Genomic DNA, 25,596 nt, shown 5'->3' on the forward strand with positions numbered 1-25,596 from the left:
AGAACAGCAGGCTCACCCGATATCTGAAAAAAGGTAAAGCTTGCTTTACAAAAATAACACTCTCAGAAAATGACCATAACATTTTTAAGCAATTCAAAAAGGAGCACTCACAAGTCAAACAATTAGCCTATTCACTGCACTATTCAACCTGCAGCTTACTAGGCCCCTGGCAACTAAATCGCATTCATGTACAGAAATACAACAAGAAAACAGTTTAGATTCAAAAGGTATTAAATACCAGCCAGAAACTTTTTCTTTATTTGTGCATTCTATGAAACAACAAAACACATAGTGGATACAACACTCTACACACCCCTGTTAAAATGCCAGGTTCTTGTGATGTAAAAGAAAAAGACAAAGATAAATAATGTTAGAACCTTTTCCACCTTTAATGTGACCTATGAGGTGAACAATTAAATTGAAAAACAAACTGACATTTTTGAGGGGGGACTATAAAAAACCCACAATAACCTGGTTGCATAAGTGTGTACACCCTTAAACTAATACTTTGTTGAAGCACTGTTTGATTTTATTACAGCACTCAGTCTTTTTGGGTAGGAGTCTATTAGCAAGGCACATCTTGACGTGGCAATATTTGCCCCCTCTTCTTTGCAAAAGCGCTCATAATCTGTTAGACTGCAAGGACATCTCCTGTGCACAGCCCTCTTCAGATCACCCCACAATTGTTCAACTGGATTCAGGTCTGGGCTCTGGCTGGGCCATTCCAAAACGTTCATCTTCTTCTGAGGAATAACATTTTTCCCCCTCGAAGATTTCAGTTTGTTTTTCAATTGAAATGTTCACATTATAGGTCACATTAAAAGTGGAAAAAGTTATGACATGATTCATCTTCGTCTCATTCTTTTACATCAGCTCGCATACATACAGTAATGTTAACCCTCTACACCCCTTGGCATACCTTCTGTGAACGACCATCACTTTAATTAGACTGTGAAGAATTCATTAACTGTGTTTTGGACCGGAAAATTGCATGCTTAGAAACACAACAATGTTTATTACAATATTACTGAGAAACCAACATAGCTAAAAAAATAAATAATATTTCAGCATTTAGCTATGTGAAATGCTGAACCATGTCTGGCATTAGCCGCGCTAGCCACGATTAAAACAATTCATTGTTTTAAAAAAAACTATGTTACATGAATATGAAACGTATACTAAAATACATATGAATATTTACTGAATGGAAATCATCCTACATGTTATAGGTTCATAATTTTCAAGTCAATGCTAGGGTGGCAAGGATCATTTAATGCCGCCACGCCCCTGTTGTCTAAGAGGTTTAGAACCTCACACAATGGTTGCTTTTTTATACTGGACTGCTGAAGGATTCTCTATTGTCAGGGATTCATCTAAGTATGTGTTGTCTTCAGTTTCTTGCGTATCCATATTCTGCGAAAATGAGGTCTGAAGTTACAAACACATTTTAGTTGATCCACCATCAAAAATACAATTGTCAAAGATGACAATAAAGATGCCAATAAAGTCATTTTTGTTCTATGGAAATCTTCATCTTCAGCAAGGTTATGTAAGTTACCTGTACGACCTCATTTGATGGACTTCCAACAGTCTTGGACTTCATACTCGAAAATGCCACAAAATGGATCAGAGTGTAAACTCTAAAAAAAAAATTACAAAAAATGATATTAATACTTACTTTATTATTTCTTCAGAAATTATAAAATAATTTCTGAAGACATGAATAAGTAATGCTGCTTGCCAAAAGTGAAAGAAAATAACATTAAACAATAACACTAACATTCAGCGAGAAAGAGTACAGTACTTAAAAGGTTTGGGTTAGCCTTTGGAAATCCTGCCCATTCAAATCAATTAATGAATTACCTGTGGTAGAACATGCCCAAAAACTGGATCAACAGTAAAGTTGTGAATCCTAATAGGAAGATCAATCCTATTGGATCGATGTATAGATTCTCACTAGTAGTCAGATTGAGAGTTTCCTTTGGGACGGTGATGGTGACTGAGGTCCCAATGACTTGAATAGTAAAAGCTGCCACCAGCCACATGGCATTGCAGATGAAGAGGATACAAGTAATCTGTACGAAGAGGAGGACATATTGCATCTTTATTAAAGGGAACATGACAAACCAGCATACCAAAACCCCAGTTGTGGACATTACAACACCAGCTTGGTTGAGGTATCAAGTGCAGTTGCAAGAAGAAGTAGCATAAATGGCACATACATTTGGTAGTCTGATATGATCCTAAGCCATAAAAATAGATAGTGTGATTTAACAAAAAACACAAGAAAATGTGTCCCTTTACATGATTTCATTGAACATGTTGGTAAAGATGAAGATCAGGCTATATTTTTGAATCCATTTATGCAGGTACTGTAAGTAGACAAAAAGGTTTAACATTTTCTCTCAAGAATACACCATGCAGCATACCTTATTTCTAATGTCCTTTAGATCATGCACAATTTTATTTTGTTGTTCTTTATCCTCAGCCAACGGTTTCAAATAATCCTCTTGGAGCTCTTTTCAAAATGTCTCCTCTTCCTGAAAAACATCAAGAGCTACTTAGCAAATATCATGCCAGATATCTCGAGTGTATAATCACAAGTATTTGGTTCTGGATACAACAGTCTGGAGTGGTTAGACAACAGTTGTTTATTCATGTTCATAATGTGTTGCATTGAGTTCATCAGCGTCTTGTCAAACCCTCTGTCTGGATAAAAGCAGTGTTGGAACCTACTGTGTTAATACACCCTCTTAAGCCTTATTTGGACAGTATTGTACTGCACTAAGTAGTATATAGCTACTATCATGGCAAGAAAAAGGCAATTATAAAAGGAAGACATTGTAACCATAATAACCCTAAAAAGTGTAGGACTTTTATTTAGAAAAATTGCAAAGAAAGCCACGTTATCAGTGAGTAAAGTTTCCTACACCATAAAAGGCACTTGGAAACTGGAGGAAACTCTAACAGGAAGAGGTCTGGCAGACCTAAAGCCATAACAGAATCTAAAGACACGTTTCTGAGAGTCAACAACTTGGCTCACAGGACAACAGCTTCAAACACAGCTTAACACTTGCCTTGGCCATGAAGCCCTGCCAGTGGCCTACTGAAGACAAGAAGAAGGTGTTATGGACCAATCAATAAAAATGTTAAATATTTGGCTCATCACGTAAGGTTGTAGTACGCTGTTCTGTAGGCGAAAAGATGGTTCAGCAGAAGAGCCCCAGACCGTCAAACCTCCTCCTTCAGGTTTGACAGTCACATGCTGATCCACAGTCGGCAACTTGCACAGAGTGAGTGGCACCCAAACCAAAACGCTACCACCCCATTTTGCAGCACCATGCAATATCTTCTGGTGTATGCCTAGTTGGTCCGGGATTCATCCTACAGCAAGATAATGACCCAAAATATACCTCCAGGCTATTTCAAAACTCCAGGCTCTGTAAACTTCTGCAACAGTGTTGGGAAAAACTTTCCAAAAAATATTTTCATTGTAGAAAGAATGCCAAGAGCAAGTTCAGCTGTTATATCTGCAAAAGGTGGCTACTTTGATGAGTCCAGAAAATAGATTAAATTGAATTCTTGCAGGTGGTATAGCTGCCCATTCGTCTTGGCAAAATGCCTACAGGTCATGCAAAGTCTTTGGTCATCTTGCATGAACCGCACGTTTGAGATCTCCCCAGAGTGGTTCGATGATTAAGGTTAGGAGACAATGATGGCCACTCCAGAACCTTCACCTTTTTCTGCTGTAACCACTGGAGGGTCAACTTGGCCTTGTGCTTAGGGTCACTGTCGTTCTGGAAAGTCCAAGAGCATCCCATGCGCATCTTTTGTGCAGAAGAATGCAAATTGTCTGCCAATATTTTCTGATAAGATGCTGCATTCATTTTGCCATCAATTCTCACAAGATTCCCTGCGCCTTTAGAGCTCACACACCACAAGAACATCAGTGAGCCACCACCATGCTTCACAGTGGGGATGGTATTCTGTTCACTATAGCCCTTGTTGACCCCTCTCCAAACATTGCACTTATGGTTGTGACCCTAAAGCTCTATTTTGGTCTTGTCACTCCAAATTACAGTACGCCAGATGCTGTGAGGTGTGTCAAGGTGTTGTCGGGCATGATGTAACCCTGTTTTTCTGTGGCATTGGCACAGTAGAGGCTTCTTTCTGGCAACTCGACTATGCAGCTCATTTTTGTTCAAGTATTGTTGTATTATGCTCTTTGAAACCACCACACTTTTTTTTTCAGAGCAGCCTGTGTTTTTCCTGAGGTTACCTGTGGGTTTTTCTTTGTATCCCGAACAATTCTTCTGGCAGTTTTGGCTGAACTATTTCTTGGTCTACCTGACCATGTCTTGGTATCAAGAGATCCCTGAATGTTCCACTTCTTAATAAGTGATTGAACAGTACTGACTGGCATTTGCAAAGCTTTGGATATCTTTTTATATTCTTTTCCATCTTTATAAAGTTCCATTACCTTGTTACGCAGGTCTTTTGACAGTTCTTTTCTGCTCCCTGTGGCTCAGTATCTAGCCTTCTCAGTGCATCCACATGAGAGCTAACAAACTCATTGACTATTTATACACAGACACTAACTGCAATTTAATAAGCCACAGGTGTGGGAAATTCCCCTTTAATTGCCATTTTCACCTGTGTGTGTCACCTTGTGTGTCTGTAACCAGGCCAAACATTCAAGGGTATGTAAACTTTTGATCAGGGCCAGTCATATTTTAAAATCAATGCAAAATATTCACAATTTCCGCCAGGGTATGCAAACGTATGAGCACAACTGTACTTATATTTATGTATTTAAGTCATTTAACTGATGCTCTAATCCAGAGCGACGTGTACAAGTAAATGGATAGTTTATCATACTTTCCTGCACTGGGATTTTAATTACGTTTGAAATATAAAAAATTACTTTACCGTCACAAGATGTTGTTCATTCAGAGGGAAGTCACGGGCCATATTCTGTAAATGTGTTACCCAGTCTGTAGATGCAGGGAAGGGGAGGCATGGTTAAAAATTGTACAGAGCCACACAGAACACTCAGTTCACATAGCAAGGTTGAAGAGATGGGAATACTCAAAACTCTTTGCCAAGGATGGTGTCTTAAAAGTTACATCTTGATCTGTTTAAGGTATCATGTTTCAGGTCACTGACAGAGCTCCCTAACACATTCATTCAGATAGACAAGACCACCACACAACTCACTAGATAAAGTAAAAATATTTTGTGTGTATAGGTGTAAATCTCTACTTATCATTTATCTTAAAGTCACACAGTGGAACATTTTTAACAAAAAAACAAAAACGTACTTGCTTCAGTGTTTTGAGGAGGGAATTCCACATTCCTAGATCGAAAAAGAAATATATGATTACCTTGATAAAAATTATGATAAAATGAAATCTTAAAAGAAAATGTAATTACCTGTCATTTCCTTGAGAGTTCTGATCAAGGTTCACATTTGTCTTATCATCCAGAATGACCATTTCTGTCACCTGGTCAGTCTGTTCTGCTGCTTTAACACTGTCCAAGCAGAGACATTTGCAGCACTCGGCCTGTAGGATGCGCTGTGTAATGGTCGGGGTGGCTGGTTTAGCAGCAGCTGGGCCACCTGTCTCCCTGGTGCCCCAGGACACATTGTTCATGTTGACCATTGAGTAGATGGTCAGCAGGAGGTAGGCACTTGGGATACAGACGAAGTAGAGGAGGCCATAAATGATCAGACTGAACTCCTTTGGATGGAGAGCTGCTGTGATGATATTCATCAGCACCATAGTAATGAGAAACAATGCACTGGGAGACCAAATGGTCTGCTGCCTAACTATAGTACCTGAAATAAAAAGAGACAGTATAAAATAAGATATTATCTGTGAAGTTGAACATGGGACTCTGAAGTTAATATTTTCAGATTTTACTATAAGTTGACTGAGACAGACACATCCTTTACCGATGACAGAGACAGCAGTTGCAATCATGAGGAAAGCGTAGAAGACACTCAAGACGGCTGCTATGGTGATCTGTGTGTCTGACTTCAGCTTGAAGCACAGAATCAGATATATGACTGGAGGAACCACTGAAAGGAACAGAGCGAAGTTGGCATCTATTTGAAGAATTATCTGCAAGCATCCTAAAAGGGACATCAAGGGACATAAATTATTAAATGAATCAATTTATATTTACATTTGAAGAATCTTTATCATACTATTTTGGCTTCCTGCTCCTCTTTCTATTCTGCTTAGAGACAGTTTGCGCTGATCTGTGAAAGGAGTAGTACACAGTGTGGTACGAGATATTACGTTTCTTGGCAATTTCTCGCATGGAATAGCATTAATTTCTCAGAAATTAATATAATGAACTTCGATTAGCAAACAACATGCCACTGAAACACAGGACTGATGGTTGCTGATAATCGACCTCTGTAAACCTATGTAGATATTCCATAACAAATATAATTAATGTTATTTTAATGGACAAAACAAATAGCTTTTCTTTTGAAAACAAGGAAGTTATATAGTTATATATATATATATATATATATATATATATAAGCAAATAATTGATTATATCTTTTCATGTGACAACACTGAGGAAACAATGCTACAATGTAAAGTAGTGAGTGTACAGCTTGGATAACATTTGTAAATTTGCTGTCATGGTTCCCTCAATGAACTGTAGCTCCCCAATGCCAGCAGCACTCATGTAGCCCCAGACCATGACACTCCCACCACCATGCTTGACTGTAGGCAAGACACACTTGTCTTTGTATTCCTCACCTGGTTGCACCACACACGCTTAACACCATCTGAATCAAATAGGTTTATCTTGGTCTCATCAGACCACAGGACATGGTTCCAGTAATCCATTTGTCTGCTTGTCTTCAGCAAACTGTTTGCGGGCTTTCTTGTGCATCATCTTTAGAAGAGGCTTCCTTCTGGGACGACAGCCATGCAGACCAATTTGAGGCTGAGCACTGACAGGCTGACCCCCCACCCCTTCATTATCTGCAGCAATGCAGGCAGCACTCATACGTCTATTTCCAAAAGACAACCTCTGGATATGATGCTGAGCATGTGACCTCAACTTCTTTGGTCGATCATGGCGAGGCCTGTTCTGAGTGGAACCTCTCCTGTTAAACCGGTGTATGGTCTTGGCCACCGTGATACAGCTCAGTTTCAGGATCTTGGCAATCTTCTTATAGCCTAGGCCATCTTTATGTAGAGCAACAATTTTTTTTTTCAGATCCTAAGAGAGTTCTTTGCCATGAGGTGCCATGTTGAACGTCCAGTGACCAGTATGAGGGAGTGTGAGAGCAATAACACCAAATTTAACACACCTGCTCCCCATTTACACCTGAGACCTTGTAACACTAACGAGTCACATGACACCAGGGAGGGAAAATGGCTTATTGGGCCCAATTTGGACATTTTCACTTAGGAGTGTACTCACTTTTGTTGACAGCAGTTTAGACATTAATGGCTGTGTGTTGAGTTATTTTGAGGGGAAAGGCACATGTACACTGTTATACAAGCAGTACACTCACTACTTTACATTGTAGCAAATTGTCATTTCTTCAGTGATCTCACATGAAAAGATATTATCAAATATTTGCAAAGATGTTAGGAGTGTACTCACTTTTGTGAGATACTATATATATACACACACCACTCCAAATGTTTCTTAAATCAGCATCTCTACATGTATGGCACCCATTCTATTCCAGTATATATTAAATTCCAACACAGGCACACCTCATTTTATCTTAAAGAGGTACTGATTACAGTGAGGAAAATAATTATTTGATCCTCTGCAAATTGTGTACGTTTGCCCACTGACAAAGAAATGATCAGTATATAATTTTAATGTTTTTTTTTTTAACAGTGAGAGACAGAATAACAACAAAAAAATCCTGAAAAACGCATGCAGCGTGCCAGCATGACAATGACCCAAAACACACGGCCAAGGCAACAAAGGAGTGGATCAAGAGGAAACACTTTAAGGTCCTGGAGTGGCCTAGCCAGTCTCCAGAGCTTAATCCCATAGAAAATCTGTGGAGGGAGCTGAAGGTTTGAGTTGCAAAAACTTAATGACTTGGAGAAGATCTGCAAAGAGGAGTGGGACGAAATCCCTCCTGTGATGTGTACAAAGCTGGTGGCCAACTACAAGAAACGTCTGACCTCTGTGATTGCCAACAAGGGTTTTGCCACCAAGTACTAAGTCCTGTTTTGCAGAGGGGTCGAATACTTATTTCAATCATTAAAATGCAAATCAATTTATCTCTCACTCTCACTGTTCAAATAAACCATTAAATTATAGACTGATAATTTATTTGACTCAACCTTCATATTATCTAGATTCATTACACATAAAGTGAAACATTTTAAGCCTTTTTTGATTACAGCTTACAGCACATGGAAATCAAATATCTAGTAACTCAAAATATTACAATAAAACATTTACAATTCCTTGGTAATTTACAATAAGTAAAATGACTTACAACATCAAAGCTTTATGATGCTTTTGACAGACAGATGGCCGTGCATACCTGCAATCATTAAGCAGATGGTGGCTGGGCCTAGGATAGAGGTGACCAAATTGATAATCTGGTAGAGGATAAAGAGTCTGGAGATGGAGCGGTTCTTCATGGAGGTCAGAGACCCTGTGCGCAGCAGGTCGACAGCGTTGGCCAAAGTGGAGGGACTCCAGCGCCGCCTCTGGTTGTAGAACTCCTTGAATTCCTGAGGGGCATTGGTGTAGGCATCTGATGCAGCGTTGTACTCCACCCTCCAGCCCTGCTGCAGAAGGAGAGTGCAGAGCCAGCGGTCTTCACCTGTGACAGACCATAGAGGGTTTTAATCTACTGTAGAGGATAGAGTACTGCTGGGTGTGTTAGTCTAGACTATGAATGCATAATTACCTTGATCGTACTGTATATAGTGGATGGCTTCTGTAGACTTGGTGGTGTATTTCTTGGTGATGTTGTCGTCCATGAGGGCTGCACTTCTGAACAGACTGAAGCATCCGGGGCTGCAGAGCACACAACCAAACACATGCTCTGCTGTCTTCTGAAGCCAGTGGCCCACAGCATACTCAAACTTCTGGTACCAAACCATAGGACCTGGACAACGTAACAGATTGACCTGACGTTTGTTAATTCCATTCAACTGGTGTCCTAGTTCTAAATTAGTAGGTTATTTAAGGTCTAGTATAAAAAACAGCAGTACGTCCAACGTTTGGGTACTGAACCTGATGTTGGATAGCACAACATAACACCTGTTATTGCAATTATGTTGTAATACGTCTCATGAATTCTAGAAGAACTTCAAACTCAGTTGTTTCCATTTGACATTACAAGATCCATATAGAAACCTTAAAGGGTTCTGTTGATGTTAGATAAAATATAACAAAAGCTTCACGTACCTGTGCCTGTTGGATGGATCCTTCCACATGCCGCACCTACATCTGGGTAGCGTTTCAGTCGGTCTACCAGGAGCATTACAGCAGAAGGCTGGAAGTCTGTGTCCCCATCCAGAGCCAGGAGGTAGGTGTTGGCCTTCTCTTTCTAACATAATACAATAGTATCAGTCCTGCTTCCTATGTAATGTAGAGCAATTATATCTAAAAAATTATCAAAGGAAGAGTGCTGGAATAGAATAAATCTTTAGTCTCCCACAAATGATTGTATGACAAATTGTTTTGGTGTGTTTCTTTATCAGGCTCATTTGCTATGTTTACCTTCATTCTATTCTTGAGCTTTGTCTCTTTTTCAAACTCTTTGTCATGCTCTTTTTTAAGGTCTTGAAAATGCATGAAATACTTCCTGTTGAGTTGCCAGCCAAGAATGTAGTACAAGTACATGATCTGCAAGAACAGTGAGTGAATTTAATAAATATATTGCTTAGTGTCTAATACAACTTAGTCAATGAACGTGAACCCTTGCAACTTCAGGGCCTTCATGCCGATATGAGGCCGAGCACGAACAGTCTGAAGAATATTCACTGGTATGAATTACTGCAAGGGAAGGGTGTAACTGGATAATGGTAGTGAAAGGGGACATTTCAACTATGACACCTAATTTAGTAAACATCAACACCTTTGTCTCACCTGAGACCATCTCTTCTTGTGGCGGATCAGTAGTTTGTCCTTAAAGTGCACCATCAGGTGGTTTCCATGAGGGAGAGTGAACTCCAGTCGACCTCCGTAAGGGGTACGAATGATCCTCTGACTTTTACCTAATTGGCTTTCTTTGACGATGTGCGGGTCCTCATCAGTGAAAATTCTGATGTTGAAGAAATTAGAGGAGTTATGTCCATCTGCACCCGTAAACTGAAATGTAGCAGTTCTGGTACTGAAATACTGACTGTTAGCCTACTGGGGGCTACTGTGTGAATTCTGGTAATTGGTAGGGAAAGTCCCATGAGTTCTATTTGTGGCATGAAAAAAATGTCAACAGCCACAATGTCAGTTTTATATACCTAACATTTATTATGAAATCCTACTATGTCAGTTTTATATACCTAACATATATTATGACATCATATAATGTCAGTTTTATATACCAAACATTTATTATGAAATCGTACAATGTCAGTTTTACATACCTAACAAATGTAAGGACATCATACAATGTCAGTTTTATATACCTACCTGACATATATTATGACATTAAAAAATGTGTAATCATTGTTTTTACAGATTATACATTATGTATGTGCATTTATGTTCACTGCTTACTTGTAAACCATTTGGATAACCTCCACCAAGTTCTCTGCATATTCATTCACAAATCGTTCTTCACTGCCTTTCACCTCTTTAAAAGCATCGTCAAAGTAAATGTGGGACTCAAAGCTAACATCATTGTTGGGGTTATTCTTTGGCCTGTATCTGTCCAGCCTGATAAAGAAAAAAAAGAAAAAAACATTGAGTGATTGTTTATTCACCCCAATTGTGTTATAGTCAATTATGTAAAATAATTGGACTGTACCTGAACATTGAGATGATCATTTTCATCATTTCGTCATGACTCTCATGCCACATTGTTGCACACAGAAACACTGTAACTGGGTCATCTTGCTTATGGCTGAAAAAAATTTTGCAAATGTGATTTAGCAAAAATGTACAAAGCATTCACTGTCCCACATGTACTGAATAATTTGAACAACCCCAAAAGAACTTGCAATAACCGTACTTTTTTTTAATCCTCTGAGTCTCAAATCGCATGTTGAGCATTATGGACTGTTCCATAAAGGCCCCTTCGTACATCCTTCTCACAAGCAGATGCTCGGTCCTCTCGATCCGCTGCAGCTGGAGTCCCCAGATGTAGACAGTGCAGAGCACCCAACCCAACCACCAGCAGAGTGAAGAGCCAACTAAGAAGCCTATTTCTCTTTGGTTGGTCATGTCATTGGGACAGAGGGAATGAGTGATATCCCAAACTAGCTTTTCATACCAGACAGCGTTTTGACTTAGGCCATTGCCATTTGTGATGTCAAAGCAGTACTCTGTCATTGTGTAATTAGCACCATTGGTTTTACTCAAATTCTGGTAGAAGATGATGACCGGAGCTATGAAAACTGCCACAACACCTAAGGTGGCCAGGTAAACAGGTAGAAGGAAACTCCGCCGTATAGCGTGCATTTTACAGGCCACCACAACGAACCAGTGGCACAGAGCAGAGGACACTATCTGGATTCCCACCAAGATCCAGATCACCCTCCTCACGTTGCCTGGAACTGATGTCACCGATGACCAGTCTCTACCAGACAGAGGGACATACGCCCCCACCACGGCAGCAGTAACCAGGATCCGAACCACGCTGGACAGGATGCCCACCAGATTCCTGGATCTCGCTATGTCTTCAGATATACTGTTTAGGAAGGGGTTTCTGAAGAGGGTGCTGTAATTCTCCCACCAGTTCAGTGAGATAAAGATGGTTCCCACTATAGCAAGGCCGATCCTGATCTTCATCTCTCTATCGTCTCTTATTTGCAGGTAGCTGATGATGAAGAGCACATAGCCTGCCAGTATGAGGACTATTGAGATGATCGGGGGCACTATGAAGCGCTTCCTCTCCTTTGCAAAGAACTGAGCAACCACCTGGAAGATCGAGGACAGGAGACTGATGCTATTCAGAATCATTGCGTTTGTCACAATGTCGAAGAACGGCATGGCAGCGATGGTGAGAATGGCTGTTCCAAATGCCACCAGGAATTCAATACCCATCACCTGGAAAAAGTGTTACAATGGAATTTTATCAGCTAATTGAACGCACTGTACAAATCAGACACAAAAGTATTAATTGACTAATAAGACCGGTTAGCTATAACACAAATAATATCTAAAATGTATGATCATCTGATGCTTACCCACAATACTGTGTTCCTTGAGGGTTTCTTTGATTCTTTGAATATTATCTTCCACAGGCATTTGATGAGGTACAGGACACTTGGACCAATCAATGCAACACTGACACTGAGGAGAGCACATGGCTTTTGTTCTTCTAACACTGTATAAGTGGCATTACTTGACAGTGTTATCAGGAGCAGAAAGGATCCCTGCAAAATAATAAAATATTGGTATGTCTTAGGTGTTTACTGAAACTAGTTGTTTGAACATAACCTTTACATCATCAATACACAGTTTTGAATACGACCACGTTTTCTGTGAAGTTAGCCTCGCAAAGTATATTCTCTCAATGGGACTTTGCTTTGAAAAAACTTAAATTGATATGAATGTATCTTTAATGTACCCTTCACTAGTGAACTTTAACGTACCCTTCACAAGTGAACTTTTAATTACATTTTCAACATTCATGGACTTCTAGATGCCTCATGAACTTCAATGAAAATGTTGAAATACATTGAAAACATTATAATTTTTATAATTTTTATATCATGGATGGTATTTGAATCTATTTCTCTGCCTATTGTGATATATAATCAATGCCCAAATCCTAAGCTGTTTAACTAGTCAGTGGCAGGGTGTCTGATTTGTTATTGTTCAAACTCTGGAGTGTGGCTTTAGCAGCACATCAGTTATACAAACCCAAAATTTTACCAACCCCAAACATTTCCTGATTGACATAATTCACAGTTAAAAAACAATGCTTAATTGCAGTAAATAAATAAACTACATGATATGGGATAATAAACTTTTTATCAATTTTATAAACCTGCAAACATTCAAACCTTCAGAAAACCAGTTAAAATCCTTTTAAAAAAATCTTAACTCTTCCAACTCTTTTAAATGTTTTACATCCCATTTTAAAATGTGTTAACCCTATTATAAGGGTTGTACCCTTTAATGTTTAAAGGTTACTTAATTGTTAAGAATGGTACAACCAAGTCTTACCTTACTAAACATGGCAAAAGAAAATACAAAAATGGCAACAAAAAAGAAGGTTATCCATTGCAGAAGTTTCACTAGTATTGGGGATGTCTGTTCATCCTGGAAGACGGGGACTTCTTTAAACACATCCCAAGATCTCCTAAAAAGATAAGTACACAAGGGAAACATTTCAATGTGGTGATGGAAGAATAAATTCAAAATGAATCCTACCCAAACATGATTATGTAATTTTTCAAATGTAACTGATGAAAGTAAAAATGTAGGCCTATTCAAATGTAATATTTATTGAAATGAGAAAAAGAGAAACATTATTTAAAATAATGTGAATTGCAACATTTTTAAATACATTAAAAAAATATAATTTCTACCTGTTATGCCTTTTTTGTTTGTGCTCATCGGCATACACAAGTAACTCCACTAGGAGTCAGTAGAAACCATTAAATAAATGTATGCTGCATCCACTATGGACAGTTTTATAAACACAGCGAATGAGGCAGAATAAACTGTAGCCAGGTGAAGTTCGGTTAATGGCCGGATGAGCTCGGCTGATGAGTTGAGATGGTAATTCTATGGAGCTGAAAGGAAAGCTTCTCTGTCTGATGTGTTTTTTGACACCGTTATAGTGTGCTAATACATTTGTTGTGGTGTAGTACAGTGGCAGGCCTGCATTAATAACATTTGATTGAGTTATGTATTAATCACCAATGATTAAATACCTTTACTATGATCTAAACTCAATTTCCTTTTTCAAAATTTTTCAACTGTCTTAAATTTAATTATTATAAGCATACATATATAAAATGGTATTTATAAATAATGTTATAATATTTTTTAATACTTAAACACTGATAAAAGACTAAATAACTCTCAATTTTCGATTATTATTTTTTTTATTAAAGAAAATCCACATTGGTATGCTCACAATTTGGAAAACCAGCAGTTTATCAGACTTAAATAACTTAATACTAAACTCTTTAGAAGTCGATGACATACCTGAGATTTTGCTTCTCATCCACAGTCATTTCTTCCATAGTTGCTGTAGCATGTGTGTGTGAACTAATGCTAAGTGTGTATATTTATAATGACTCAGAAGGAGGAGGTAATTTGCATAAAATGAGGATGTCAGAATTCTCAGGTAAACTTTGCCAACTGCCTTATATGTAAGTTAGGATATGGGCCAGGTGGTAGCAGGTTAAGTAGGAAAGCTGTTTTGAGTTTTGCATCTTTTATAAAAAAAATTTCAGCTGTTCATGCCCTAATTCCTTGATTTACAGTGGGGAGAACAAGTATTTGATACACTGCCGATTTTGCAGGTTTTCCTACTTACAAAGCATGAAGAGGTCTGTAATTTTTATCATAGGTACACTTCAACTGTGAGCAGTGCCGGCCCGTGGGGTTGTGGGGCCCTAGACAAGATCATGAAAATTGGCCCCACTCGAATAAAAAATTGTCATTACAATTTTATGAAGGAAGAGAAAGCACATGAGACGACAATTTAAATATTTAAGTTTATAAATGTGTATTAAGTGTAGCAACAGCCTACATATGAAAAAATATTTGTCATGTATGAACTATAGCCTACAGAGCTATCCTTTTAATGTATGTAGTGGGTCTGGGTATTTTTGTAGCTGCCGTCTTTGTGAACTGTATCATGTTTATTAAGGTCCACGCAATGATTCGTCTAAAAGTGCTCACCCGGGCATTTAGTAGCATTATTAATAAAATATTTATTATGAATGTCATAAGATTGTGGGCCCCCCTTGAAAGGTGGGGCCTAGGCGACCGCCTATATTGCCTAATGGACAGGCTGACTGTGGGACATGGACAGGCTGAATGTGAGAGACGGAATCTAAAACAAAATCCGGAAAATCACATTGTATGATTTTAAATAATACATTTGCATTTTATTGCATGACATAAGTATTTGATCACCTACCAACCAGTAAGAATTCCGGCTCTCAAAGACCTGTTTTTCTTTAAGAAGCCCTCCTCTTCTCCACTCATTACCTGTATTAACTGCACCTGTTTGAACTTGTTACTTGCATAAAAGACACCTATCCACCCCAGTGCCGGCTGCTGGTCTTTCAAAGAGGGGAAGTTCATTTTCGGCCTTCATTATAATCCTCTGATGGTCTTCATTTGTAGTGACACTCGGAGTCTTTGGGGTCTTTTGGACCCCAGACAATAACATTTATTTTGTAACAGAACTATTTTTTTTTTAAATCAGGTCGACAATATTAGCACTGTCTGCCATCGTGCGCAATGAATGAACTATCTAAAAATATATATATTAAACTTAGTAAAACTGAAACAAGGATTGTGGTGTTGCCTATAATTGTGTGAAATGTATGATGCAATTCGGCTAGCAATTTCGCCAAACAAATATCAAAAAATATTGCAGCAGTTTGTCTTTTGAATACACTTGAGAAATCAGCGATAGGACTGAGCGCGAAATCGCTTCAGTGACATCTTATAGTACAAACCGCTGTCAGTCAAAAGAAGATGCCATTTGACAGATCGTAAGATCCTCCAATCATCACCCGGAGTCCGGGCCAGCCCACTCCTCATTCACCCCACAGAGAGGCTGAGCGTCCGTGGGCGGGACATAATCGCAGCATTTTTCCAATCACCGTCTACATTCGGAGCACAAAAAAAAATTTCTAAGCAGCCCCATTGAAGTCAATGGACACTCGGCTTCAACAGGGAAATGCACTGTGACGCTGCGGGATTGTATGAGAAGAAAATCGAGTCAGCCGAACTGTAGCTGATTCTGAACTAACTAGTTTTAGAGATGAACGTGTTTTAACGCATTTTTGTCAATAAAATGTTTACACAATAGTACATATTTGACCATTATTTATTTTGACATTATAGGGGAAGCCGAGCTTCCCTTGCAGTCTTAAAGAAATCCCCACTGGTCCACACACTCAATCAAATAAACTCCAACCTCTCCACAATGGCCAAGACCAGAGAGCTGTGTAAGTAAATTTGTAGACCTGAAAAAGGCTGGGATGTGTGGATATACTGAATGTATAAGCTGTTAAACTGTTGTGGGCATTAAGGCCAAATGTTGAAAACAGGAAATCTTTTTTAGACGGTTGCTAGGAAGAGGAAGTAGATTTAGCTTGGGTGTCTTAGGCAAATAGGACACAGATTGACAACGCACACACATACTGAGGAACTTCAAGCTGAAGACATAAAGCCCAAATATGACGCTTGTACTGCATGTACACATATAAGGTCTAGAACATAAATTGGACCAATGGCACACTGCTTGGCTACCTTAACGCCCCCCCTTTTTAAGCGTGTTTGAAGTATAAATAATGCTGTTATGACAGTTCATGTTCAGACATTGTGTGGCAACACTTGTCTCCAAAAGCTTTTGTAATAAACGGAATATGCGGTACGGAAATTGACCTGACTCCTGGTATTTTATTCTCCTTTCCAACAAACCAACTCGGGGAAGTGTTAGACTTCAACAATTTTGGGGGCTCGTCCGGGATTGGAAAAAGGAGAAGGAATTCGACCTGGTCCAGACAACCTATACGAGATTCACAGGTTCAGAGCCGGCTCATGATAAAGGTAAGCAGAGCCTGTTATATCTAAATCTGCATATTGGCTATAAACTAAATTTAAATTCAGGAGGGCGAGGCAATTGGTATTTGTTCTCGGGTTGACTACCCCAGACCACTTCTCAACGGGGACGGTGGAGATTGTAAGTAAGGGACTTGACAATCAGTCGGGTGAACGGCCCGAGGAGATAGGGACACCTCGAACATAACGGGTGAGATAGGATCTCACATATAGATAAACACTGGTAAGGAAATGGACAGGGAGTTTGAGAGAGAAGTAGATGATGATGGGTGGGGTCCAGGTTCCGAGAGATGGAAGAAATTGGGAATACAGGTGGCAAATGTAATGACAGTCGTAGGTAGGATGGACTCAACTCAGAAAGAAAAGGGACAGATAGAGAAAAAATTGTGACAAGTGGTGAGTGAGGCAGGACTAAGGATGGATGAAAGGAGACCATTGCATGTCATTTTGTGGGATAAAGAAAAGGAGTGTACCAAGAATCGAGACAGGGTAAGGGAGAAGGAAACAGCAAGTTTGGTCAAGAAAGGGAAATCTAGAGATGAGGAGGACAGTGAGCCGGTAACCCAGTCTACACAAAAGTACAGAAAATAATGGTGTAAATTAGCAATGTGGTGTCAGGGAGTAGACCATTTAAACAAGGAGAAAAACGAGGAGAAAATTAAGGAGGAGAGGAAGGAAGGAGAGATAGAAACCCCAGTATATGAAGAAGACCCGGTGTTGCCTACCGCAGCGGCCGCACCACTGTATCCAGTGCTGCATTTAGAACAAGGAACGTTGAGTCTAGACACACAGCCATTACCTCAGTTCACAGGAAAGCAAGAAAAGAGGTTGAGTAGACAGGCAGAGTCAGAGCCTGACTTGCCGGGCAGTGAATCACACTTATGGGAAAGACACGTAGTGCATCATTTACAGAGGGCTAAAGATGAGGAGACAGAGAAAGAGAAACAGATAGATGAACTGAAAGAGAAACTGCTGCGCTTACAGCTGGGGGAAGCCAAAGAAAAAGGCAAATAAGTATAAAAAGAAACTTAAGCAGATGGCAGCCCTAGGCTCGGGAAAACCTGACACACCTGATCTATACCCTGTTCCCACATGGGCACCCCAACCTCACGGTGGCCGGAGGGCATTCACTGCGCCCTATCGACCAGGGACTCTGAGGGGAGGTTATAGTAGGGGGAGGGGGCGGGGTAGAGTCAGAGGTGCTCCAGGAGCCCAAATCCTATACGGAGCCTGTTTTACGTGTGGTGACCCGAACCACTGGTCCAAAGAGTGCCCACAGAACGCTGGGAGGGGCAGAGGATACCCAAACCAAGGGGCAGCTCCAGTTCCCAACCCACACGCCGTCCCACCACCTAGTGCACCTGGCCAGTACCCACTCTCTTATGACGGAGGGTGGGACCAGGAATGACGGTCTACAGGGAGGGGAGGGGACAGCGGGGGAAAGGCAGACCCTATGCTGTCCCTGAATGTCGACGAGAGGGACTTCCCCTTTCTGGTTGACACAGGTGCCACTTGACACATATCTTATGTTCTCCAGATGGACTTACTGTCACTTACCAGACGGGACGTCGGCGGTGTGCGGACCTGAAACCACACGCAAAGGGCAGTACCTGGTACAGCCGGTGAAGGGTGAAATAGCGAAAATATATTGGGGACTATTGGTGCCGGAAGAGCCGGACAAACAGGGCATTTTGTCCCAGTACTTCAAGTGGAGGCCGTGGATCTCCCTCCTCGAGCCGTACTTTCCTCCGCCAGACCCCCCACATGATACCCTATTTTATGATCGACAGGGCGATGAGCTGTATAAAGAGGGGTTTGGGGATGTAGTGTGTGGGGACACGTGGCAGGTCGGGTCTAAATTCATATATGTAGGCCCAGAAGGGGTTGCGGCAGATGTACAGTTGACAGACGAGCAGGAACAGTGGTACATGATGGCGGAGGAGTCCGTCCCGCATGTGTCACTGGCCCTGCATCCTAAACATCAAGCAAAAGACCTGGGGCCCATGGTTAAAAGGGCGGTCGAATGCACTAATTGGACACTCACTCAGGCGCCAAATGTATGGTACTCACCCAGCTGTAAGACGTATCAGTTAGAGGCACCAGGGACTGATTGGTTATATTTAGAGCGAAGGGAGATAACTCGGGATCATGGGAGGGAAAAGATGGATCACCCTGTAGCCACGGCAAGACTTAATGAGTTGCTGGACTCACTGTGGTCCAAGGGCCCCACGGACGTGGGGCTCACCGACTGCCCACCAATCACCTTTAAAATCAGCCCGGGAGAACCCATATGGTTGCCCCAATACCCACACAAACCAGAGGCGGAGGAAGGGTTGGATGTAACACTGAATGGTTTGTGGCCCACAGGGGTGTTGGAGGAGTCATGTTCTGCGTGGAACACGCCTATCCTCCCGGTCGAAAAGAAAGGGACAGGGAAATACCGTATGGCCCATGATCTCAGAGCTATTAACGACATTTTACTCACACCCACCATACCGGTACCTAACCCATATGTAGCACTCACTAATTTGACCCCTGATCAAAAATGGTTCACCTGCATTGACCTGGCTAATGCTTTTTTCTGTCTCCCACTAGCAGAGGAACTTTGTGACATTTTCTTTCACACATAAGGGTCGACAATGGCGATACACGAGACTACAACAGGGGTTCGCGCTTTCCCCTGGCATATTCAACCAGGTACTGAGAGAAGCGCTGCAGGGATGCTGCCTGCCTACAGGGGTAACTTTGGTCCAGTATGTAGACGACCTGCTGCTGGCGGCCCCGACGGTGGCCGCCTGCATCCAAGCTACAAGGACGGTCCTCACCAGACTGGCTGAGAAAGGATTCAAGGTGTCGAAAGAAAAACTACAGCTGGTAAGAACACAGGTCTCCTTTCTGGGCAGAGTAATCTTGCAGAAGGGAGCGGGGCTTTCACCGGCACACCGCACAACCATCCTCCACCATCCCAAACCCACTACTGTTCAGGAAATGCTATCATTCCTGGGGCTCACGGGGTACAGCCGCAATTACATCCCAAACTACTCAGGGCTCACAGGGCCACTTAGAGCGCTAGTTAAAGAGCAGGGAATGCATAAACTTAAAGCCACACTAAATTGGACTTGCCCAGCCGACCAGCCCTTCATTGTGTTGAAACAACAACTAGCCACCGCAGGCGATTTGGCAATTCCCGACTACACAAAACCCTTTTTTCTAGATGTTTCTGAAACAGGACAAGTCATGAACGGGGTCCTGTTTCAGAAAAAAGGGGGAGATAGGAACATCCTTATGTACATAAGCATAGGATTTGACAAAACCGAAAAAAGGCACCCCACCTGCACACAGCATGCAGCGGGGGTGGCAAGACTCATTCAAAAATGCGCACACATAGTAATGGGACATCAACTTCAGATACTTACAACACACAGTGTAGTGGCATATGTAAATTCACAGATGTTCACTATGACTTCCCTCAGGCAACAATACTTAAGCAAAATTCTCTTAAAAATTTATAAATTACTTAAAAATCATACAATGTGATTTTCTGGATTTTTGTTTTAGATTCCGTCACTCACAGTTGAAGAGTACCTATGATAAAAATGAAAGACAAGTACATGCTTTGTAAGTGGGAAAACCTGCAAAATTGGCAGTGTATCAAATACTTGTTCTCCCCACTGCATACGGGAAATCAAGCAGAGATCTAATTCTCTTTTGCAGTTGCATCCTGTGTTTTAACAATTTTATCAATGGTGTAAACATAACATTAGTCTGGCCCATCTGGATGTTAGCGAGTCCATTTTGACTGAAGTGTACATGGGTGATTTTGTAAATACAGATTTTATTTTTCTTTGTTTGATTTTTAAGATACAATGTTAATTTTATTTTATTTCATATACAGTACGTATTGACTGAAATAACATAAAATGTTTTTCTTTAGCTGTCCTTATATGTTGTTTTTTATTTTCTGAAGCATTTCGTGACATGATTTGAAAGTTTTGCACCATTTTTGTCCTGTCTCTAACCCAGTCTGAAATGTTTTATCAACAAGGTTGACACTGTTCTTAGATCTATTAGATCTCTACTGATCATGACCCTTCTGTTTCAGTCCTTTGCCCTGCTTCTATCGATTGCTTTGAGCCTTTGGCCCTCTCAACATTGATGGATGTAGCCTCACACATGAAGCCTGCCTTTTGCCCAACATAGTTCCCTGACGTCTTTTGAAAGAGGTGTTAGATACTGTTGGTCCAAGCCTTTTATCTGTAATAAATAGCTCTCTTATAACTGGCACTGTTCCATCCAGTTTAAAACATGCTGTGGTTCAGCCTCTTATTAAATAAAAACAATTTAGACCCTACACATTGTAACAATTCTAGGCCAAAATACTGGAAAAGGTTGTTCTTTCTCAGGTCTCAGGTAGCATAGAAACACCACTTCTTAAGATACTGAATGATTTGTTGCTGTTTGGTGATTCTGGAAATTGTTCTGTTTTACTCTTGCTTGACCTTAGTGCTGCTTTTGATACTGTTGATCATGACATCCTCCTGGATCGCCTCCAGCAAGAGGTTAGTATCCAGAGTGTTGCTCTACAGTGGTTCAACTCTTTGAAAGATAGAACCTTTTCTGTTAATATTGGAAATATTTCCTCCTCTTCGGCAAAGATCACATGTGGAGTACCTCAAGGTTCAATTTTTATTCTATTTATATATGCTCCATTTGGGATCCATTCTCCGTAAATATAAAAACCATGTCACTGTTATGCTGATGATACACAGCTGTACTTACCGCTAAAACCAGGTGATACCAACTCCTTGAAGTCCCTTTTTGTCTGCCTTAAAGATATTAAGTGCTGGATGGCTTAAAACTTTCTCCATCTTAATGAGAGTAAGATAGTTCCTCTACTGATAGTATAACTTCTATCTAAACATTTTAGGGCCCTTGTCCACAAATGTGCACACTCTTGCAAAAATGTTTTGTGTTATCTTTGATTCAGCATTAAAATCTGACCAATTAATTCTGTTGCCAAAGGGAGCTTTTTTCATCTGGGGACTATTGCAAAATTAAAATCCTTCCTCTCCTTTAAGGACTCAAATTAATTATTGCAATTCTTTGTACTCAGGAATTTGTCATTCATCATTATCACGCTTGAAGCTTGTCCAGAATTGTTGACTGGTACCATGAAGTGGGACAATATCTCCCCAATATTGGCCTCTCATTACTGGTTACCAGTCAAATATTGAATGGATTTTAAGGTGCTGTTGCTTGTTTTTAAGACATTACATGGATTGGCTCCATTATATATTTCAGATCATCTTATGCTGTATCACTTATCCAGGCCCCTTAGATCATCAAATCAGTTCCTTTTAGCCAATCCACAGTCTCGGATGAAAACAAATGGTGATTGTGCCTTTTTCAGTTGTGGCCCTTAGACTCTGGAATAAACTGTCGATTATTATCAGGTCATCCCCCACCACCGAGACATTTAAGTCTCATCTTTAAAACATATTTTTATTCCTTGGCATTCGAGTTAGTTTACGGACGTTTGTGCTTAACTGTTTTTTTCTTTATTTGTTTCGTGTTTCTATTTATTTAGAGTTTTATGTTTTGATTGATTACATAACTTCGTACAGCACTTTGTTTAGCATTGGTTGTTTTAAAATGTTTTATTCAAGTGTTTTATTAATAAATTCACTTGACTTAAAACTGAGAAATGTTTTTGTTTTTAGAAAAATACATGCCAATTTATTTGATGACAACAAGACATTTCAAGAAAGTTGGGACTTTTAATGCACCTGCTTAGAAAAAGAGTCAAATAAATGGAAACAATATACATTTGATATTTATTAGCCATTTTTTACTTTTAGACAAAATAGAGATGTCTCTAAGTATTGTCCTTACCATCACGACAAGCAAATCACATGGTAGGGTTTTAAATAGCGTAGCGGTTAGAGAAGCAGACCTGTAAGGTATAGATCTCGGGTTCGTATCTCCTCACAGGCAAAGCCAAGTATGTATGGTATAGACAAAACGCTGGCTAAAACCTTCAGTATCTACAATGTAATTAGCCTGAAATAAAAGTTTACGCGACTGTTTCTAGTGGATTTTGAGAATTATGTGTCTGTGCATGCATGTTGGGTCTGTGCACATATTTGCTGGCTACAACATACAGTAGTTACGTTATAGTAAGCCTTAACTAAAACGGTATACGGTTATATTGCAACTGTTTCTGTTCATCTTCAGTCTCGCTAGCAATTGCTAAATTTTTATGATTATTACTAGGAAGTTAGTAGGTAAGCCTATTACAGGCTAATAAGCTGTTTAAACGGCAAGTGTCAAAAGCCATATATTTTATAGACGCTGTGGTGGAGGTTTAACTTAATAAGAGACATTAGTGAGTTTGAAACAACACTCAATGGTGTCTAACGACTGTTCAGAACGTGTAGTCCCATGGCGTAGTGGTTAAAGACAATGCCTCTTACGTGGATGTATTGAAAGCCACAACATTTATTAACTTTATTTGTGGGCCGCAATAAAACCATTTACGGTTATACAGTTTTGCGAATATTTCTGGAAGATTCCACGAGTTATTGTCACCTTATTATAAAATGTCAAGACGCTCTACTGACACCCAGTACATGTACAGCTATGTAGTGTAGTGGTTTATGACACTGCCTTTCATGTGGGTGACCTTGGTTCAAATCTTAAGAGGCCATCACTTTCTATTGCCGGCCCGCTGAACTAGGCTTGCCTAGTTTATTTTATTGAACGTCATTGCCAAATAGTATTATGTCACGGTGTAGTGAACCAGGCATGCAGGAATGTGCCAAGCGTTTTAATAAAGGCGGTGAGCACTTGAAAGTACAGTGCCAAACATGCAGAAAATGACGCCCAGCAAATGTGAGCTACTAAATACTCAGCAGCAAAACAAATAAGGCTACTACATAAAAAGCCTGTCCTTTTGTTCTGATTGTTTTCACCTGTTTTTTATTAGCCATCGTTAGCCCCCTATTTAATCTGCCCGGTTCTGACAGTCCTTGGTCGAGTTATTGTGTGTCTGCCTGCCTTTTATTTTATTTTTTTGCCTGTCTAAGTTAATTTATTAAAGCCTTCCTCGTCCTTTGCCTCTGCGCCTGACGTCGGGCTTTCCCAAATTATTACAATAATATCATGAAATTAAATTTGATTGCTTTACACAAATCAACTGACACTTATTTGATAAATAACACCAATACAGTTTGTAATTGTAGGATGGTTTGAGTGATTTTTATGTGACTTACTGTGGTTATTACTGACTTTAATATATACATTACTGTTCAAATGTTTGGGGTAATTGAGAAATGTCCAAACAAAAACAATTTCTTTTGTTCATTAAAATAACATTAAATTGATCAGAAATGCAATGGAAATATTGTTAATGTTGTTTTCAATGACCAATTTTCAATGGAATATCTACACAGCCATTTAGTGCCCATTATCAGCATCTGTCAGTCTTGTGTTCCAATGGCACGTTGTCTATGCCAATCCAAGTTTATCATTTTAAAAGGCTAATTGATCATTACAAAACCATTTTGCAATTATGTTAGCACATCTCAAAAATGTTGTGCTGATTAAAGAAAAGTTTCATTAAAACTGGCCATCTTTAGACTAGTTCATTATCAAGAGCATCAGCAATTGTGGGTTCGAGTACAGGCTCAAAATGGCCAGAAAACCAAGAACTTCCTTCTGAAACTCATCTTTTCTTGTTATGAGAAATGAAGGCTATTCCATGTGAGAAATTGCCAAAAAACTGAAGATCCCCTGTGTACTGCAGAACAGGACAAACTGGCTCTAACCAGAATAGAAAGATATGTGGCAGGACTCCGTGCACAACTGAGCAAGAGGATAAATACATTAGAACAGCCATCTCACAGTTTAGTTCTTGCCCTGAACTAGCTCACCTGATTCAACAGGTAAGGGCTTGTTAATTAGATAAAAAGTTGATTCAGGTGTGCTAGCTATGGGATACATCTAATAAATGGAATGGCTGGGGGGTCCCCGGGAGAGGGTTAGGAACCACTGCATTGGAATGTCTAGTTTGAGACACAGACGCCTCACAGGTCCTTAACTGGTGGCTTAATTAAGAAGTACCCATGAAATGGACTCTGTGGTGGTGGCCAATCAATCAATCAGCCCATTCCAGCCTTGTGTAGGTCTACAATTTTGTCCCTGACATCCTTGGACAGCTATTTGGTCTTGGCCATGGTGGAGAGTTTGGAATCTGATTGATTGATTGCTTCTGTGGACTGGTGTCTTTAATACTCCCTTTAAGAGTGTGCTCCTAATCTCAGCTCATTACCTGTATAAAAGACACCTGGGACCCAGACATTTTTCTGATTGAGAGGGGATCAAATACTTATTTCACTCATTAAAATGCAAATCAATTAATACATTTTCTGACATGCGTTTTTCTGGATTTTTGTTATTCTGTCTCTCACTGTTCAAATAAAGTGTATTAAAGGTTATTGTGGTCTTTAACCAAAAATAAACTCCCAAATGTGAATTTGTATGGACAGTGTTTAACCGATAGTGTCACGTCCTGGCATGGCTGACACACCAGTGTGGTTCAACGCTCGCTCTCCCTCATTTGGAATGCTGAGACCTGTTTTGATATTTATC

At 40.1% G+C, this 25,596-nt stretch overlaps 1 protein-coding gene across 1 annotated transcript; it reads right to left on the minus strand.

The window, feature by feature from the left end:
* Window positions 1-920: 920 nt before the first annotated feature.
* Window positions 921-11,668, minus strand: LOC105008148 (chitin synthase chs-2-like). The gene is made up of 16 exons (XM_029119876.2): window positions 11,195-11,668; window positions 10,991-11,086; window positions 10,741-10,899; window positions 10,111-10,285; window positions 9,742-9,867; window positions 9,427-9,568; window positions 8,924-9,124; window positions 8,552-8,836; window positions 5,957-6,136; window positions 5,434-5,839; window positions 5,322-5,356; window positions 4,930-4,994; window positions 2,430-2,540; window positions 1,864-2,075; window positions 1,559-1,640; window positions 921-1,413 (listed from the first exon to the last, which is right to left on the minus strand). Exons 1-13 carry the CDS (start codon window positions 11,641-11,643, stop codon window positions 2,523-2,525), a joined length of 2,337 nt encoding a protein of 778 aa, XP_028975709.2. The 5' UTR covers window positions 11,644-11,668; the 3' UTR covers window positions 921-1,413; window positions 1,559-1,640; window positions 1,864-2,075; window positions 2,430-2,522.
* Window positions 11,669-25,596: the final 13,928 nt, after the last annotated feature.

The sequence above is a fragment of the Esox lucius genome, chromosome 5 (genome assembly GCF_011004845.1).
Source record: "Esox lucius isolate fEsoLuc1 chromosome 5, fEsoLuc1.pri, whole genome shotgun sequence".
In the NCBI taxonomy this organism is placed as follows: Eukaryota; Metazoa; Chordata; class Actinopteri; order Esociformes; family Esocidae; genus Esox; species Esox lucius.